Source organism: Siniperca chuatsi, linkage group LG18, assembly GCF_020085105.1.
Source record: "Siniperca chuatsi isolate FFG_IHB_CAS linkage group LG18, ASM2008510v1, whole genome shotgun sequence".
NCBI classification, from domain to species: Eukaryota; Metazoa; Chordata; class Actinopteri; order Centrarchiformes; family Sinipercidae; genus Siniperca; species Siniperca chuatsi.
The window spans coordinates 11,484,591-11,505,476 of NC_058059.1; the positions used below are offsets into that span (position 1 = coordinate 11,484,591).

General features: G+C 36.0%; 1 protein-coding gene across 10 annotated transcripts in view; it reads right to left on the reverse strand.

Annotated features, from left to right (window-relative positions):
* The window catches only part of znf618 (zinc finger protein 618), a 34,457-nt gene extending 16,063 nt beyond the window's left edge, over nucleotides 1–18,394 (reverse strand). For 2 of the 10 annotated variants that reach the window (XM_044173416.1, XM_044173418.1), the window contains exons 1-5: nucleotides 17,870–18,393; nucleotides 5,408–5,747; nucleotides 2,938–3,015; nucleotides 2,599–2,643; nucleotides 11–100 (exon numbers count right to left, since the gene is read on the reverse strand). In XM_044173416.1, coding sequence (XP_044029351.1) covers nucleotides 11–100; nucleotides 2,599–2,643; nucleotides 2,938–3,015; nucleotides 5,408–5,720 — 526 coding nt within the window. In that variant the 5' untranslated portion in view covers nucleotides 5,721–5,747; nucleotides 17,870–18,393. Of the gene's footprint in view, nucleotides 1–10; nucleotides 101–2,598; nucleotides 2,644–2,937; nucleotides 3,016–5,407; nucleotides 5,748–17,869 lie in introns of all 10 variants that reach the window. The other 8 variants (XM_044173415.1, XM_044173414.1, XM_044173412.1 and 5 more) reach the window with 8 other exon arrangements.
* Nucleotides 18,395–20,886: the final 2,492 nt, after the last annotated feature.

Sequence of the window (20,886 nt, forward strand, 5' to 3'; positions counted from 1 at the left end):
TCCTGGTTACCATCAACTGCATGCAGGTCACGGTGCTCCTGGAAGCAGCTGTAGTATTTATACTTCTTGCCACAGATGTCACAGGAGTAACGGAAGCTATCTGCAGATGAACAGATAAAGTTTATTAACTTTCGCAGCCATTTCTTGCCATGTCTGTAGCAGGCAAAAAGAGTGAGCAGATTACATGTTCTGGTCTTGCTGATTTTGTTGCAGTGGGAATCTTTGTGCAGCCAGGTGGCTGTTGACGAGAACACCTGAAGTGGCTCTTGGCACACCACAGTGAAATCCTGTCTGAAGTCAATCTGTTGCAACTATAAGACAAAAATCAATTTCTAACTTCCTTTATCCAGTTGGTTCAGGTTTAGTCTTCTCTCCATAATAATACGTCTGACTGAGCACCCAGCAGAAGGCCCCGCACCTTACACACCCATGTGACATCCAGTTCGTTCTGACTCTGTTAATTCAATCAGCTGCATTCTCAGCTGAATTCCTGAGGTATTTCAAATGTGTATTTAAATACTCTACAAAATATTTTACAGCAGAAAATAAAATATTCTGCTCTGGACTGAGCATTTTTAAGTCAGAAAATGTGTCTTCATGATCTCTGTAGATGCTTTAAAAAGTAAGATAACGTTTGTCAAAATGTATTTTCAATATTTGATCCTTGCAGGGTGGACTTGTCTCTTCACTGTGATGTTTCTATGCAATGGCTACTACACAGCCACACACAGCCACAGACAAAGAAAGCAAGGACAGTTAAGAGACAAGCCCAATCTGCAACAAGACTACTTTTCCCTGTATTTTCAAGTGGGGCTATAAAATAAATAAATAAACAAACAAGCCAAAAGCCCAAGATTTGACAACTTTGAATGTCCTCTGATTTGGGGGTTTCAATACAAAATCAAGCAATTGGATGTTATATCCTGCCCACTGGTTTTGATGGATGACTATGAAATATTTCAGGAAAAAAAGCCTGGGAAAATCTTGTCATTATTCAAATGAAAATGCAAACTGGCATTTCCATTTCATTTTAACATCATAAACACTAAAACCCATGACATATTTTAAGTACAGTTTGCATTTTCAAGTTTAGGTTGCACACTGTCTGCCAATTTAACTAAACTGAAAATGCAAAAATTTCACAATCAATATGACAGGGTTATATTTACAGTTTACAGTTCGTAAAATATGTGAAACACACATTCCTGGTATAGTACTTTGTAACATGAACGCCGTATATATAAAAGATAGAATCGTTGTCAGTGTGATAACATTCTAAAGTTGTAATTTAAGTGTTACAAAGTGTTTTGGTGTCTGATGATTTAAATGGATCCCTGATCTATTAGTCAAACTAGACTTCCTGGATCGCTTTTTATTGTCTCACTGGTACCTTGAGTAACACACCTCCCACCAACCCCTGCATTTTTTAAACGCAGGGCTGTTTTTGGTCTTAACGCCCACTCAGTCAGAACTACAGAACGTTTGTTCTAGCTGGGCTCCCAAAATACTCTCTTCAACTCCTAGAACTCCTCCACAACACTACAGCCTGTGTTGTCTTCTGCTTTTCAAAAGAGGGATATTTTACAAACCATACTAACTAGTAAATCCAGGCTTATTATCAGTTGGTTTTAAAATGCAGGCTTGCAATGATCCAGAGTAAGTTGCTATAGTGACCAATCATTAAGAACAAGTCTGATGTTAAGCAGGCTTAAAGTCAAGATTACAATAATGCCATATCATCACTTTTCTTCCCTAAATTTGAGCTAAACTTCTTTTGATCACTGACATGTAGAACCAATTTTATTTTGACTAAGCTAAGCACTATTTATTTATCTCTATCAAACTAATTGATACTAAAACAGGCTATAATTTGCCTCAGCTAGTTTTATCTTTACTTGCACTTAGACTGCTCATAGAAGCAAGTTATATTTAAAATACACTTGTAAATTATCAGGTATAAAGTCTAACTATGTACCGTCAACCAAAAATACAGCATGTTCCATCCTCTTAAGAATTTAATCTATCAGCATGTTTTTTTTGCCAAGCAGTCTCTCTGGCCTACTTATTAACACCGTCTCAGACATTTTGGTTACACTGTGGTTGTATTCCTTATGTTGTTCTGTCTGCATAAATATGATTGTGCTTTCATTTCTCCCTGCCATGTTATAGTGCTGCCTTTAAGTGATGTGCACATTCATGTAATGATTGCAGAGAGTGCGTGTAGGAAGCTTTATAAATAACTCTCAAGTACTACTCTGAGGTAGGAGTATTTTTAGTCCTAATCAAACTTTCACTGTGATTCCTGGGAGTGATTTTAAGGCGGCTGAAAAATACAGGCCCTGCAGCTGATACACAATGCAATTAAAAGAGCAACATCCCCATACCTGCAGGCCGGAATTTCTTTTAATAAGTAGTTACAGGTTTACCTCAGTTAAATTAGAGGAACTGGTGTTGTCAGACAATGAGGGTTCAGGTGAGTGGATTGTTTTTAAATCAGCTTTGTGAAGATCTAAAAGATATCTAGTAAAACAACATAATGTCCGTTCTGCTAATAAATTTGAGTGTGTTCACTGGATGAGTGTGCAAACGTGTACTCACTGTTGGGTGTCTGGGGTAGACCATCTCCAACCATGCTCTCTGATTCTATAGTGGAAAAATGGGAGGGACAGAAAGAAATCTGTGAATAGATGAATGTGTGCGCACATCTGCTCACGGCTTCCAAAATTGCCATCTCACACATTAAAACAACTAATTAAGAGGCAAAAAAAAAATCTAATCAATTAATTAAATATAATTCCTGGCCAAAACAGGACATGCATGACTCATGTAGAGGAAGTGAATAATTTTAGGACTATACTGTCAACAGAGGAAAAACACAGCGAACAGCCAGTTATCATTTGGCTTTTCATAAAGACCAAATACATACAAGTGCCTTACCTCTGTGTGCCCTGACGTGTGTCTGAAAGCAGTTATAATACTTGTACTTCTTCCCACACACCCCACATACATAGGAACCTGCATGAGAATGCAAAACAATGTCATAAAAACAAAGAGACAGTATCATCAGGAGTACATGCACATAGCATATTTGAATGTAGATAGTTCTCTCTCGTGTTCTTAGTCATCCCGATCTTAACTACTGTGAATATCTATCTCCCAATGACTTCTCTGAGTATAACCAAAATATTACCAATCAGTTAGTTCTAAGCTCCAAGTAAACGTCACTTGCCACACAATGTTTACATTACATTAAATGTTTTCTGCACCTTTTCTGAGCTTGTGTTGCCTAAAAAGGGAAGAATTACTACAAATCTGAGTAATTGATTGAAATAATATGAATGCCAGGAGTCAAGATTGGTCTCAGGGCCAAACAAGGTAATTTTAATTGGTCAGTATCAGCTATATAAAGCCAGCTTCCACTTCCAAGCCTTTGTTTATTGTCCTCCATATTTATTGAGCTCCAAGTTTATTATGCTGCATATGAGCTTTCAAAAATGCTAAATTGCACTCCATTAAGATTGTGAAATGTAGAAATGAATGTTCTCAGGTACAACTTGAAAACCCTACACAATTTCGATAAAATACTTGTTGACTGGATATACCTAGCAAAAACAGAATGCAGTCAAGGCTATAATGTTTATTTGTTTATTTTAAACTGTTTTAAAAGGGTGGCCATTTCGGAGGCCATAATTCATGGTGCTGTTGAATTATACTGCATTACACTGAGAGGTCTTTCTAATATTTTGTCCTGCTCATTTACATAAATGAGGGTACACTAAACATTAGAAGCATTATAACCTTCATGAAAGCAGGATTATTGCAGGGCTGTTGTATTAGACAGCATTAGTTTTAGCTAGGTGTACCTAATAAACTGGCAAGTGAGTGTACATACAGTACATTTGTATATTTGTGCAAATTATTTCACCAAGGAATTTGCCAAGTGGGTGTTGTTGTTGTAATAATACAATTAATTAATTAATTAATTATAATAATAACAATAATAATAATAATAATAATAATATATTATTATTATTATTATTATTATTATTGGTGGAAGAAGTATTCAGATCCTTTACTTAAATAGCAATACCACACTGTGAAAATACTCTATTACAAGTAAAAGTCATGCATTCAAATAGTATTATCAGCAAAATGTATTTAAAGTATCAAAAGTAAAAGTACTCATTCTGCAAAAAATGATCCCTGTTAGTGTTTTACTATTATATATTATGTTTTGAAATAATATTACTGGCAAATTAATGTGTATGTTACATTTTACTACTGTAGTTGATTAAGGTTGTTCTAATTTTAACTATTTTATATACTGTTGGGTAGATTAATCTACAGTAATGCATTATATTCTATAAGATCATTGAATGTTTGTAGCGTTGCTGTGTTGTGAGAACCACGTATCTCTAAAAAGTCAACTTTTCATGAGCTCAGAAAAACAGCCCTGTTTTCAGCTTTGTGACAATGCATTTTCCAGCTAATCCAAGGAGGGTTTTAAATAGCTTATTTAGCTTAAGAAGTAGGAGAATGTTCTCAACACATACAGGAACACTTCATTCTTCAGTTTATTGGAAGCATTCACATTCAAAATCACCAAATTTGGAGATACATGATTTTCACTGGACAGGAAGGTACTGAAAAACTGTAATCTGTATCTAAGTAATCTAAGTAACTAAAGCTGTCAGATAAATGCAATGGAGTAAAAAGTACAGTATTTGCCTCTGAGATGTTGTGGAGTAGAATTATAAAGTTGCACAGAATGGAAATACTCAAGTAAAGTACAAGTACCTCAAATTTGTACTTAAGAATAGTACTTAAGTAAAAGTACTTAGTTATTTTCCACCACTGATAATAATCATCACAAATGAGTGGATGGCAGACTCAAACATGGACAAAGCTCAGAATACCTACCTCCTTAAAAAAGGCCCAGCTCACCCAAATGTAAAACAATCCTATTTTCTCATTTACCCATTATGGTACAGTCTCTAGCCATGCAGACAGTCTTGGTTTTATTCACCCAGGTTTTGAGATATCTTAAAAAAAAAATCAGCTGTCACCCCAGTAATAAATACTACATAAAATGGAGGTGAATGGAATTTCAATTGTGCTCACAGAATTGGAAAATTACATTTAAAAAATTCAACAGCAACATCACCCTGTCAATAGTTTTCATAGGGGCCATTTCATCCGTAGAAAGTAGTTCCAATAAAAACTGAATTATCCTGAGTAACCAGGACATTGTTTCTGAAGAGACACTGCTGCTGAATTTGATGTCACGTTTAAAGGCTGTGCAGTCTGCGTTGTTTTGTCAGTCAGAAAGCAAGGTCAGGGTCAAGAGACACCAGACATGATTGCAGTCAGGAAATGCACGTGTATATCCATATGTATATTCACACACCTATGCATGAGTCTGTGCTCTTCGTTGGAGGAGGAGTACCAAGGGCAAACATACCCTCGGGCTGAGCTCTACGGGATCCAACTCCACTTGCTCCGCCATCATTTCCTCCAATGACAACACAGATCTCAGCAGGGTTGGCATCACCCACTTTCCCGTTACTCGTCTCCAAGGTCCCAGGCTCTTTCTTTACTGTGACAGGTGGTGGACTAGTACTCGTGGACTGTGGGGCTAAAGTTGGTGAGGGGCCATCTGGGGCTGCACTCCCACCGCCTGCCTGCTCCTTCCCAGGATTGGGTGCCTCTTGTGCACTCATGACTCCACCTCCTCTGAGCCCGTGCTTCTGTACCAGGGGAATAAGCAAAAGAGAGACAGACACTTTACTTGACTGTCCTGTAACAATAAGCAGTCTTGATTCAGGCATGACTTCTTGCCCAACATATAGTATCAATGTACAATATCAGCACTGCCAGGTCAAACAGATGTGTTGTTTTGAAACTACCATGGCAACACAAGTAATATCAAAGAAAAAAAGGTTGTGTCTAGATATCACCTTTGATTTGTACCTACCTAAATACCTAAGAGCAAGCTGTGCATAATAAGCAGTAGCCTGCATCTAGCAACTACTGTAAGTCTTAAAAAAAAAAAAAAAAAAACACATTGTGAGACAACCACCCCTCTTTTTCTAAATACAGATGTGTGAGCTCAAAATGCACAGCAGCCACCACCGGTAATATATCTGTGGCAGTGTAATTTTGAGGACAGAGAAGAACAGACAAAACTGTCTTGATAGCCATGACGAACAGACTGGCTTAACTGTTTATAAGTGGCCTTTGATGACATAAATTCCACAGCTTTATAGCACCCAAATGCACTAATTTCAGAAATATCCAAATTACACAACTTGCCACTTCAGCACAAGGCTATAAAAGGCCTTGTCAAGAGAATGTGCTCAAAATGCAACCAAGCAAAACAGAGTTATGCCAGGATGACTGATATAATGGAAAGAAGGAAAATTGGTCTTCTAATAATAGTGCACCAATACAGCAAAAACAAGCCTTTTCATAGCCCAAATACACCTTTCTTTGGATATGACACAACCAAGAAGCCTCAGCAAACAGCCCCATGAATTGGATAATGTTGAGATAAAACATTTAAGGTTTTCAGTTCAAATTGCTTGCCTTCATCTGTAGAAAAATAAAAGTTCAATCAGACAGTATGTGCAACACTTAACAGCCCTGAAGGTTGTGCAAGTTGTGCGTTTGATTTCCTAATACCTTCAACAACCAATTCAATTCAATATGCTTTATTGGCATGAGTGTAACAAAGACAATTTTGCCAAAGCGTCAAGTAAACCTTTATATGGAACAAGTTTTAACATGGCTTTTCAGATTTTAAAGTAGATTTTGTGTACAATCAAAAATCCAGTCAATGTTTGCATCTTGTAATGAACAAAATTGTTAGACAAGAGGAAATCTGAACTGCTGGTGGCACCACAGGAAAGGTCAGGGGATCACCAAAGCCAGGATTCGTTCACTGGGCCAAAATATCATGGCAAACATCCATTTAATGACAAAAATTTACGCTTTTAGTATTTCCAATTTAGCTTTTCCAGCATGCTCATTTTTCATTTTCAGTTTCATTAAAGAGGCTTTCCTTTCAAATTTTCCATTGCCATTTTCAATGCTGAGTATTTCTTATGCATTTATTTTTGTGTATTTCCCATTTTAATTTCCAATTCAGGTTTTTCAATTTCCCCAATTTCCCTTCCCATTAGTCCTGTCACAGTGTCTGGTTTCATCAGTGGTATAAGGTGTACAGCAACTGTGGATACCTGTGTAATTTGATCCACACTGTCTGTATAACGTATAAGCCAGGTTCATACAGCTTTAACCAGAGGCTCATAACGACACATTTAAGCCACAGATCTTTGAACTTTCATGTGTGTAATGCATGTGTCTGCATTACATTAAAAGTGTAAAGCTAAGCTTCTCTGTGTCAAAGGCTTTGTTCAGTGTAGCATTTAGGAAGCACTTTAAAAGTTGGCAATACCTGTTTCTGACAGTGTTCTGGGGAGGACTTAAAACCTGTGTGAAACATTTTGTTACACTTCATCATGGCCTGATTACCCCTATTAATAAAAAGTATGTATGACATTTTACACTTCAATCCAAACTAGTCACTATTGGAATCCATATGACTGAAAGCTGTCAACAAAGAATTGAAGCAGCCACAAGAAGTTTTGAGTTACTGACAGTAGCTCAGTATAGGTGAGTTTAGTTTTCAATCAAGTTTAGAAGTTTGTTCAAATGTAGATTTAGACTTTCTTTACAACTTTTTTGTTAGCAGATTAGATTTGCACAACGGAACTGGTTAGGTGAAGAGATGCTAATGCTTATAGCTTTGGTGAACATCAACCCTACAAAACTTAGTGAAGGTAAACAATGCCTTTTTCTGAGTCATCGTTGGTATGACTTTAAGAACAAGTCTTTTTACAACTGAAAGTAGCTAAAACTAAATGAAAAAGGCAGAAAAGCTATTAGGCCCCACATACACTTTAATTAGGTACACCTGTACAATCTAATGCAATTCAATACAGCTCTGCCATAAACTCTACCTTAATGAAGTTTAAAATGTTCCGTTTTGTTTGACATTGTCGTAAATGTGTAAATTCAATTATATATTTACACCACTATCACCTCAGTGATAGTGGTGTTGTTGTACTGGACTACATTATTGTGGCCATATTATTAATATTAAAAACATTATTAATATATTTAGAGTTTTTTTTCCTAATTTTTGTGCTTCCCATTTACATACATGAGGGGGGCAGAATATTACAAACACCTGACTATAATGCAGCAAAACTCCAACAACAACTATGACCTCAATGCTCAAATAGAAAATCAAGAGATCAATTTAAAAAGATATTATTTTACTACACTACTAGGAATAATCAGACCATAGTTAAACTTGAAAGAAAAAAGGAAATTCAAAAAGAACATTTAAAATGATAATTTGAAAATGTAAAGTGGCAATGAAAAAAGTGAAATTTAAAATGCAAAAGCTTAAATGCAAATGCTCAAACTGAAAGCTTAAATTGTAAAGATGAAATTGAAAATGGCAATGGAAATAAGAAAAGGGAAACATCAAATATGAAACTCAATTTGGGAAATGGAAAAGCTTAAATGGAGGCGTGGCCCAAATGCTGGAGGAAGGATTTGAAACGGCTGGGGCACAGAGGCATCTTATGCGCTTTATTGATCTCCTAGGGGAAATTCAGAATTTTCCATTTCATCTTTACAATTTAAGCTATCAGTTTGAGCATTTCTAATTAAAGCTTTTGCATTTTAAATTTTATTTTTCATCGTCACTTTACATTTTCAAATTATCATTTAACATTTAAAATTTTCTTTCTCAATTTCAAAGTTTAATTATGGCCTGATTATTCCTAGTAATAAAATAATAATAATCTTTTTGAATCTCTCTGTTTTAAATTGTATATTTGGACTTTTAGTTTTAATTATGACCAAAAATATCCTCCATACAGGAGTACAGAGTAAAGTGGCCACTAAGTGTATTCTCAAAGTAAAAAAAAACTGTAGATAATAACAAATGAAAAAAAAAAAAAACATCCACTTAATGGTCTTTTGTAATAAAGCACATAGCTGGAAAGAAAAACAAACTGAAAATAGCTGAAAAGCTTTTAAGAATATATGATAAATGTATGCAGGATATTTTACAGCTTAACTTTAACTTTATTATCAAATATGATAATAACACTAACAGTAAGTTAACAGTAATTATAAGAAAACAGTCAAATTTGGACTGTCTACTTCACTTTGAATTGAATTATTTGGAAACAATTTTCAGTTCTTTGGTGTTTTAGAGACAAAACAATTAATCAAGAAAATTATGGGCAGATTAATCTATAATGAAAATAATCCTTAGTTGCAGCCCTAATTATATGTAAGTATGAATGAATGAATGAATTATTACATAAAACAAAAAATAATTAACTTGAATTACGACACATAAAAAGGTCAACTATAACTATATATGCAGTCTATTTACAGACCAAAACAACAATATTTAAACACTCTGGGTCTCCATACCAGAGCAGCAGGTATATACCACCAGTTTGAAGAGTTCCTGTGTTACTCCTACCAGAACAGTTTGGGCGATATCTATGAATGTTTCATTCTTTTTTTATTTAAAGCTAGAAAATCGGAGAAACACCTTGAAATTGTGACACCTGTTGTGTTGTCATAAATGCAGTTGTCACACTAAAATGAAAAGTAAACTTTAGCATTGCTACAGTAAAAGAAATATTAAACCTCATTTTAATGCAGGAACTCACACAGAAATATTTTGGGTCAGCAATGTTAGTGGTTTATTTATTGTTTGCGCAGCAGTGCCAAATTTTACATCCCAGTGAGATCATAAACTAAATGGTCAGCTCTCCATTTTCTAGCTTTACTGAAGCTGAACTGTCTTGGGTAAAAGTGAATTCTTGTAATGGTTGGCATTCCCCTTTAAGTGCCTTGCTCAAGGACAGTTCAAATGTTGCTGCTGAGGGAACAACCATTTTCATATTTTAGATTAACTGTGGACTTAAGGCAAGAAAAATGCTCATAAATGTTTTGTTTCTAGTTGATGGATGTACAAACTGTACATGTACTTATCTCTGTTTTAATAAATATAATTGAAGCATTATATTACAGAACACACCTATAATAACAGCTAAGCTTTACAGGTTTTTGTCTCTAAAAATATCTCTAGAAAATGAACCATACAAGGCTTGTTGCAGTGGGAAGTATCACTGGAGGTACATGGTGCACAATCAATGTAATTCCACCACCGTCCATACGGTCATGAAACTTTCTGTGAAAATCCAATTAATTAATGAGCCTCGCCACAGACATGCAGCACCATTTGATTAAAGCCACTATATGAACAAAAATGATATCCAGAAAAATAAATAGCACCTGCGAGTGAAAGGGATTCAATTTTAACATTTTCTGACTCATGAAGAAAGAAATGGTGTAATTGCAGATAGATTATGCAAGTGAATTTGTCAAACTGCTCCTGTATGGCAGTAGTTTAGGTTCAGCCTTGAGTCAGCTTCTCTCTGTAAGTTTGCTCAAGGTATATGAGAAATTAAAATTTCGTGAGGCCTGTTTTCCATTTTTACTAGAACTACAGAGTCTAGACTGAAAAGCTCAACTACAGCATCTGGACTGCTTCTTTATTTTTTCTTTCAAATACTATTTTAAAAGTAACTATGGCTATGTTTTACTAATCTTCGTCTTTGTGAAAATGCTGTGTGAAAACTGTGTTTCTGTGCAAATTTAACAGTGAGTCACGAAAAATACAGTAAAGCCAGGCCTCTGTCTCAGCCTTTTTTCTAAAACGTAGCCGCCTAAGGGAAGCAATTTCAAAGTCGACAACACCGGTATTTGGCGGTGTTCTGGCAGAGCTTACACTGGTATGAAAATGTTCTACCGTGACAAGTCTAATCCACCACGCATACAAAAAGCAATGTCATCATTGTTCTTTTATGAATGATTGGGTAAAGGCCTTCTGTCAGCTTAAATTGCAGCCAAAACAAATGAAGACAGCACAAATATGGTGAGTCTTAACTTAGATGCATTTATCATTTCTTTATAAATTATTATCACTAAAGGAGAAGCATTGATCATGTCACTTACTATGGGATTGAAACCATTTGAACAGAGTTCTTCAAAGCTGTTGAGTAAAGGTCATATTGGAGGATTTTTTAGGGCCAGCCCAGTACCAATCACCAATTTAACATCATTAGAATCAGCTGATCAGTTACCAATCAGCGAATGGTTCCTATTATTTAACATGTTTTACAGAAAGCTCCAACACAGGAAACCATGTAAAAGTGGCCGCTAAGGGTTACCATACCCACTACTCAAACATGCTAATATATTCCTCTATAGTACTATAAGTTTTTTAAATGATTGATTACATCTCATTACCAGTGGTGGAAAGTAACTATGTAGATATAATTGAGAACTGTACTTAAGTAAAATTTTGAGGTACTTGTAATTTAGTTGAGTATATCCATTTTATGCAACTTGTTCTACTGCACTACATTTCAGTGAGAAATATTGTACTTTTTACTCCACTACATTTATTTGACAGAAATAGTTTCTAGTTACTTTACACATTAATATTTTACATAAAAGAAACATGTGATAAGCTTTAAAGATTAAACAGTGGTTCCCAACCATTTGGCTTGTGACCCCTTACAAAAAACAGTGTCTGGTTGGGGCCCTTTGCCACGTTTAAGGGACATTTCCCCTCTAAACGTCTCACATGATTTCAATTAAATAACTCTTTGAAGTCCAAAGACATAAAATGATCCATTATCTCACACACAACAAAAAAATCAAAGATTAGAGAAAAGTCCAAAAAATGAAAAAATGATTTGTGTAGCAGAACTTTGTTTGTTCTTCTTTCCTGCCCCATTAATCATCTCACGGCCCCACAGATTTATCTTGTGACCCTTAGGAGGGGCCCAACCCCTAGGTTAGAAAAAACTGGACTAAACTTTATATAAAATTAGATAAACTAGCTCCACCTCAACCAGCTACAACAGTAAAATGATGCTTACACATTGTTGCATTAGTATTAACAATCTAATAATGATATATATAGTCACAGGGGACATTTTACTGCAGAATGAGTACTTACTTTTGATACTTGTGTGTTGTTGAGAATACTTATGTACTTAAGTAGGATTTTACTTGTAATGGGGTATTTGAATGTTGTTGTATAGGTACTTTTACTTAAGCAAAGGGTCTGAGTAGTTCTTTCACCATTGTTCATTACATTCAGCAACTGTCTCTTATCTTCTTAAAAAGTCTGCTTTTGTTTAAAAAACAAATAGGAAATTATCTGTAAGCACCATTTGCTCAAAACATGCTAAAAAAAAAAAGGTCCCCAGTAGGAGTGGGCAATATGACCCTAAACTAATATCATGATATTTCAGGGTATTTCTGCGATAATTATATTCTTGATGATATGACAAAAATCTTCACACATACACACACACACACACCGGCTTGCCCCGCCTCTTTTTTCTCTTTCCTCCCTGTATGTATTGACTTTATTCATCAGCAGTATGCTTTTTAAAGTCGGCCAAAAAACACAATGCGTTTTGGACTTTTAAACACGCGAGTCCGTTTTCACAGTAGTTTGGAGAGCCGGGTGTGGAGGACACTCTCTCTTTCAATGTTACTTTCGCTTTCCACCATGCTTGTTGCTGTGCATAACAGTACAACGTCATTACATCAACAAGTTGGAATGTTGCCATTATCACGATATGCTTTTCTTTTTTTTTTTTTAAAAAGCATGTTAAAAATTACACCGGTATTATTGTGAACGATATGATATGGCACACCCCTAGGGACCAGTGCTCACTGAGCACTACCAGCCTATTCTGTAGCTGACAGGAGAGAGTTTGTGGACTGGAGTCCCACATGGACACCCTGGCACAGTGGTCAACAAGGCCACCTCAAGTCTGTGTGTGGTTAGAGAAGACCATAAGCTGCCTATGACAGCTGTGAGAAGGAGATTGAGCAACCATGATGGATCAACCAGTGAAATTAGTGTTGGGAGTGACGATTCTATGCTTCACCTATTTTATGACTGTGTTGTTGTTTTTTTTGATCAGCTACTTTTAAGATCGTCAGTTGAGTAATTTGTAATGGATATCGACTGATATTGATTGGCTCCTTATTGGAGTATTTCTTTTATGGGAGGTAACAAAGCAATGCATCTCACTGCCTTCTTAAATGAACATTAACTGACTTCTGTGCAATCACATGAAATAATGCCAAAATTAACTGACTTTTGTCATCTGTAATCAAATGAAATAAGAAAACATGCATCTGAATTAGATCAATCCCTTAGTCATCCATGTAATAATTCCTGTGCAACATTTTGAATACCATGAATATATAAAAATGCCTGTTGTGGCCTGTTTTCCTCTAATTAAAGTCAAAATGCAAAATTAGCCATCTGGCCTTCTGTTATATCATAGTCTGAGGCTTCTGATATACTGTAACCTGAAAATATAAACCAGATGTACATTTGCTTGATGTTCCTTAAAAATAAAACACAACCTAAACCAACTAAAACAAAGCACCAATAGAGATAAACAATTCCACAAGACCAGGAAATATTAGTTCATTAAATATTCAAATACTGTTTGCATATCAGGGATCTATAGACAGTATCATCATAATAGGCAGAAGTAAGAAGGTGTCATTGTGATTTATATCAATTTATTCTACTAGTTTGCTCTTTGTGAATTGGCCCAGCTGTTTTAAAATGTCAATGCATGCATATTAAAAGGTTATATTGATAACATTTTTATGTAGACGAATATTTAAAAAATAAAAATAAAATTAAACAATACATCCACAGAGATTTAACTGGTCCGTCCGGGCCAGTGGCGGACTGGTCCGTTTATGAAAAGACGGTCACTCTTCTTTAAGAACGGAGTGGACATGAGATCCATATATATTATCAATGTGTCATGGCGAAGGTAAATTAAAATTCAGAACTACTCTAAATCTGCTCATTATACTGTTCAGAACCAAAACATGACTGTTATTAAGGGTGTCATCTCATTTAGCAGTCTAACATTAGCCCTATTATGAGACATTTTGCTGAGGTACTTGTGGCTAGCTAGCCATGTAGCCAACTACGCTGAGCTCAACAGCTACAGTACTCACATTAATATAAAAATCTGAAAATACTGACATGATCATACAGTCGTCCTTTCTCCCTGTAGTCATTGTTGCTGTGTGGCGCTCAGCTGTTTTTTTATAATGCGCTATGAGATGTGTTTTCAGCAAGAAAACACTTCGACAAATGTTGGGTCAACATAACGCTCAATCTACTCGACCATGAAATATGCAGGTTGTGCAATGAATTGGCAACCACTGGAATGGAATGGAAGGAGTGCGTCATCTAGTGGCTGGATGTTATCAATGTTATCAATACAGTAGCTCCTTTAACAACAACATAGTATATCACAGTACTAAATGTATCTAGGGTTACAGAATAAGGAGGTTAGGCATACAGGAAAAACATCTCTAGGACATACCTCGTTCAGAATTCAGCGCTTAGTCGAGGTACTTAAAATAATTGGCCTATATTTGGGTAGTACTGTATCTGCCTCTGCACAATAATGAAGTAAATCAATCACTGTGCTTGGTTAAAGCAAAAAAAATAAATTTCTTGTGCTTCTAACTTCTAAGATTTTTTTTTTAACTGTACCTTGCATTGCCAAAAATCACTGCTCTGCATGTTAAGTAGACTGGAATAGAGATTCCAAATATATAATACAAATTTGTTTAAGGCCCAGGAAAATGTTTCCACTCTGGGGGGATTAAAAATAGGAATCAGCTAAAATGGGAGGATGGAGGGGGTCACTTCAATCACTGCTTTCACTGCATGCTTGTATTATCCAGAGCAGAGTCAGTGACTAGGAGCAAGGGTTGCCCAAAACCTGTTTCACACTAAATGCTTTGCTTTCCCTGTTTCTTTAATCAAATGCACATTTTCCTGTCCTCTGTAATAAATGCCTTCCAAGATGGTGTATGACCAATGATTTCAAAAAGCAATAATGCAGAGAAATGGATAACCCCCACCCCCCCTTCACCCCAACCCACCTCTCACACACATACACACACACACGGGATGCTCTGGAAAAAGAAACTGTGTCGTCTAGTAAAATTCCATCAGCATACACTCAAAACCCCCATAAAAACCTTTTCAATCTATATGTTAATGCCACGAATTAAAATTTAATAACAAGAGATATTGAAAAGCAGACTTGAATTATACAAAAATAAATCCTGAAAGATCAGGCCCCTAAAATTAGAAATTCAGGGCGGCATCCGGTCTGCTGCTAAACCCTTGTAGGCTGGCAGATTAAATTTTTGATGAAAATCAAAATTACACTGCACACTGGCACAGGCGCAGCAAACCTGGCACTATTGTGATTTATGGATTCATTAAACCCATGGGAGTTTCACCCCTCCCCTTTTCACTCAGAGAAATGAGATTTGCTTTGCTGAAAATTTGTATTTTCAGAAAAGCTACTCAGGCTCTGCACTACCTTCAGAAAATGGTCAAGGAAAAAAAAGAAGCTTCTGTGTACATCACCACTGCACGTAAACAGGCCTAATTTTCATTGCTGCAGCAATTGAACGTCCTTATGCATTATTCATGAAACCAATAAGGTTCATTTTTAAAAAGGAACAGGCAGAAAAAATATGTGCAGAATGCACAGAATTTTTTTAATGCAGCAGCCCCAACCCCTGAAAAGCCATTCCCTAGAGACTAATTTAAGTGAAGCCATTTTCAGACATTTTCAACATGCCACTAAGAAAATAGCAGAACCTAAGAGGTTCACTATGTTTAAAAAGGATGTATGATAGTTCAGACACATCAAAGCACAAATCATGAATCTGTAATTGTGCATTAACAAAAAAGAATGTTTGTGTAGCACTGCTTGCCCTTTAAATGGAAAACAAAACCTATGTACTTAGTTAAGGACAATTAGAGCATCAACTATGTTTCAAACACTGTAACCCACAGGCTGTGATGTGATCCCTCGCCATCTTGTGTTTATCAGTACCTGGAGGGACAAGTTTCACCTCTTCATCTAAACTATTCGCTCCGAATATCCTCAGTGAAACAAAGCTTTTGTTGATTAAAGTACAGACAGCATTCCTGTTACCTTACTTAAAATGAGAACACACCCGGAATACAGTTCCCATTAACCATATCAGGGTTCAAGGTGTACATTTCAACACCGCAGCATTATTCCTGAGAGCTTTCTAACTTATTCCTTGATCCTTGCGGTATTCTGCATATAAACATTCCCATCATTCACAGAGTGATCCAACCCTATTAAACTCATGACACTGGTTGCCTCTCTTCAGTTCTGTACTTGAACTGAAACTCCTGCATTTTGATTAGACTTTCCAAGCAAAGGTCAGAATTTACACCCAGATTTTGCATACCAACCATACAATTTCCACTAGCTCTTTGAATTTATACAGATTTGAAGGTCAGCATTAAAATTACCCACAGCAAAATGGCCTCCGCAGTTTCCCTTACATTAAAATAAAAGCAAGCCATGCAAGATGGGAAACTGTTTGGCGTCTGCAGGACTAATATAAACAGTCGAGGCACTGGTTGTGATTGTTTTTCCTGCCCTTAAATTATGCTGACATGCTCTTTCTTCTTCCAGTGCTGTTCAGTTCACTTTGAATAGTTATTTTCCTTTTACACATTTCCAATCTCTAGAAAGTCCAAATTGTTCCATGTTTACCAAATAGTAAATTATATCTGTATACCCTTCATGGCACACAAATGCACATTCATACATAAACAAGCAAGGAGAAACAGGAAAATTACAGCTAATGTGTATGTTAGGCTGAGAAGATTCACCACGGATTAGGCAGATTTGTGTTTTTTGTGTTTATCTGCCAGGCACAATAAAATATTTACCAAATGACACACTGCTTTTTAATAAATGCTTAAACCTTTAGCAAAATAATTTAAGTCCAGAACACTCATCATGATTAAGACCAAAGTGAATTATCTTGCACAGGGAAAGGTCATTTTGCATGAATTAGCATGAAAAGCACAAGATACTTTTCATTTTTATTTGTGGCAATCATTTCCGGATGATGTCTAGTCATTTCAAAAGCATTAGAACATGTGTCCCCATTCGCATAAACTAACATTCAATTTAACAAAAACAAGTCTCAAAACTAGTCTCATTACAATTTTAATTTCTCAAAATGACTGCCTACAGGTGGCGCCAATGACACCCAGATTTAAAATCCTCAATCTTCCTAAAAATAAAATTCGACATGTATTTTGATATGACGACACTTTGGTGGTTTTTCTTGTCTATCTACAATGAATACCAAGCCGTCAAATACAACCAAAAGTAACGTTAGTGTTGTGCGAGTTTCAGAGGAAGCAACTCCGGAGCTCTGCTCAAATTTGCTGGAAAATTCACAAAACATGGCTGCAGGAGGTTTTTGTGTTTCAGATTGTTCCTCCCCTCATCGTCCTTCATGTTGCCACTATCGCCTGGTCCCCTCACTCTACCGGAATAAACACTGTGTTTCTACCTAGGTGGTATGTGAACAAACTAGGTGCACAGACGACTAGTCAGCAGTTACACGGAAACTTCCATTACGAAAATTCAGTCCAAAAAAACATCAACAGATTAACGTTAGGTCTATTTCGGATGGCTTCAAAGCCTGCACCTGGTTTAGTGGCAGTGCAAGAAAACTGCCAGGTCTCGTTTGTTGAGTAGAGGGGACTGAAACTTAACATCCGCTACTGAAATTTCTCAAATTTAGGATTTCTAAATCAGAAAACAGTGGTCTGACATACCTCCAAAAACGATGCAGCTCATGCGAAACAGGCTCCCGCTCCAGAAATCTTCCCTCCCCGACCAGAGGTGACTGCACAACTGCTCCCTCCAAAAAAAAAAATTGTAAATTAGTTATGAGAAATTCCAAATGTTGAAAATTTTCACCACATCCTTTTTTTCCTCCGCGACAAGCTACGTTACATTTTAGTAAAGAGTAATGGCGTAATGAATCATGAATTTTCCGAGGTTTACACAGTCCGTGCAGGCTCTCCGTTTCTGCCTTGCACAGAGGGTTTGTGTTGCGGTTCCTCCTGTAGAAATTTCGTCCGCCATATACAAGGGCAGATTCCGAAATTGCAGCGCCGGCCTGTATATTTGCCTACATGAAAAAAAAGAAAGAAAAAGGAAAAAAGTATGGGAAGAAGACAGAAAAAAGGTTGGCCGACAATGAAGTTACACGGGAGAAAAAGAGACTGGAAATTACGCAGAGGAAAATAATTCTCGTGAACTGAGGACATTATAATAGGCTCTTACTGCAGCTCTACACTATAGCTGTTGAGACATGGGGCAGCTTTATTCAGATAATACAGTCTGATTAGGTCAGTGATTAAGCTTATTTGGCTGATGGACAATTTCTGTTTAAACTATCACAGCTACTCGTTCAGATAAATGTCCAAGTTCTACAGTTTATTTCCAAATGTGTTCATTATTGTTCATTTTAAGGGAAAGGAAAATAGCAACCCTCCATGAGCAGTTTGTTCCAAAACTTGTTCAAGCACTGAAGTTTTCTAATTGTTCAGTGTGCGCAGTTAAACCAAAATTGAAACTCTAGTGACAACACATTCACTAATTCCACTGATGTTGCAGCAATCTCCACATACAGTTTGTTTTAAGGTGACTTGTCAAGAGCAAGGTTTTGGTTGGCCAACAAATTTTGATTTCAAACCCCCTACTCTGAGAATTAACAATCTTTTTTTTCTTTTCAAATAGTTTAGTTTTTATTTCTAGAAAAAAGTTTTTGTGCCAGGATGTTTAAAGAACCAGCGTTGGCTTGTCAACTAATAATATCATGTATTTCTGATACATGTGTTGTGCCAATAGAGGCTGTAAATGTGGGTTGAATTATTTAGATTTGACAATAATATAAACATGCACACTAATAACAATAATAATAAAATAATATAATATAATATGTACTATAACAACACCTCAGATGCAATATAACAACAGTTTCCATGAGCAGAAACAGCATCAGCCTGCAATAAAATAAAGACATTAAGGCTATTTTGTGCTTTTTCCAGCCTTTTATTCTCCACTGAATCCTTATTCATTCAGTCATCTGAAGGAACAACCTCTGCAAACCTCTCATAAGGGATGTTCAGTCATCTGAAGAATGAATAGATTCATTCATTTCTAAATTAATGATGAATCGATCATTAATGTATCCAGTTAATCAATCAGTCAATTCATTAGTTAGTGAGTTAGTAATTATGGATTGTACTTATTAGAAAGTAAGTCACACTAATTGACACTTACATCTGTAAACTGAAAAAAAAAGAAAAATAAATCTACAAATGTGTACTACATTAATTCAGTATTATTTCATCTCTAACTATCAGCCCAGTATTTACTTTCCCTCAGTAGGATTTATTTATAAAGGTTTTATTATTTAAAAATTTTATATTAAATCACAGTGTAATTTGTTTTATACTCATGACTCATGAAGTATTTTTAGGTTAAAAACACCTGTATCTGGAAGGTCAATTTAAAGTAAATTTCCTGGCAAAATCTGCACCATGAAGACTCTGAAACAAATCTGTAACAAATTAATTGAAGATTGAAGTTATTGAAAAGTATTAATTAGGGGAAGGATACAAGAAAATTTCCAAGGCACCAAATATCCCTCAGTACAGTAAGGTCTATCAAAAATATGACATAACTGCAAATCTGCCTCCTTAAAAATGTAGTATCTGGGCTGAAGTTTTCCAGAGTGCACGCAAGAGACTCTGAAACAAAGAGAAAATAGTGGAGTAGCCTGATGAGATCAAAAATATGTTTTTTGGGCATCATACTAAACATGAACCACTCTGCACATCAGCAGAAACACAACATCCCTACCATGAATCCTGGTGGAGGCAGCATCATGCTGATGCTTCTCTGCAGCAGGCCCTGGAGGGCTTGTGAGGGTAGGGGGGTCAAATGAATGCAGCAAAATACTGAGAAATCTTGGAGGAAAGTTTGCTGCTGCAGCAACTTTGGAGATTTTTTTTTCAAGCAAGACAACAACTCAAAACATGAAGCCACAGCCACGCAGTAATAGCTAAAAAAATAAAAAATAAACAATGTTTATGTCCTGAGGTGGCCAAGTCAGAGTCCAGAGACCAGTTAAGAATGTGTGGAGGGACTTTTTGGGGCGAAATTGCAGTTTGTCCAGATGTAAAAACCTGAGAGACCAATCTGCATAGACTAAAGGCTTTCATTTCTGTCAAAGAAAAGGTGCCTCTGCTAAATTACTTGATGGATGTGAATATCTATGCAATCATTTATTTTGTATTTTTTATTTGTACTAAAATCAATTTGTAGTTTTCACTTTGACACTTTTATTAATTTTTTTTCGTTATCAGTGTCAAGAATCCTAATTATACCCATTGATTTAATGATTTATTGTTGTAAAACAACACAGGAAAAAGTGTGTGTGTGGGAGGGGTGATGAGAATTAATTTTCCTTTTCTCATGGGTGTAGCATGATTTATTTTATCTTTAATATCAAATAAAGATCAGCATTTTTTTTCCCTTTTTTCTTCAATATGCAAAGTATTGTACAGAAATACAGTTGGGTATAAAGATATGATTGATATTTAAAAAGGCTGCCACAATTTCCTGTTTTTCAAGAATCTCTGGAACATGATGACACAGTCTTAAAAATTAAATTATTACCCTTTTGCAATTGGAAAGCAATGAGATCACAGATCATTTCATGAATCATTCCTTATATTTACAATATAGACACACATCTTATTTAAAACAAGAGTAATGA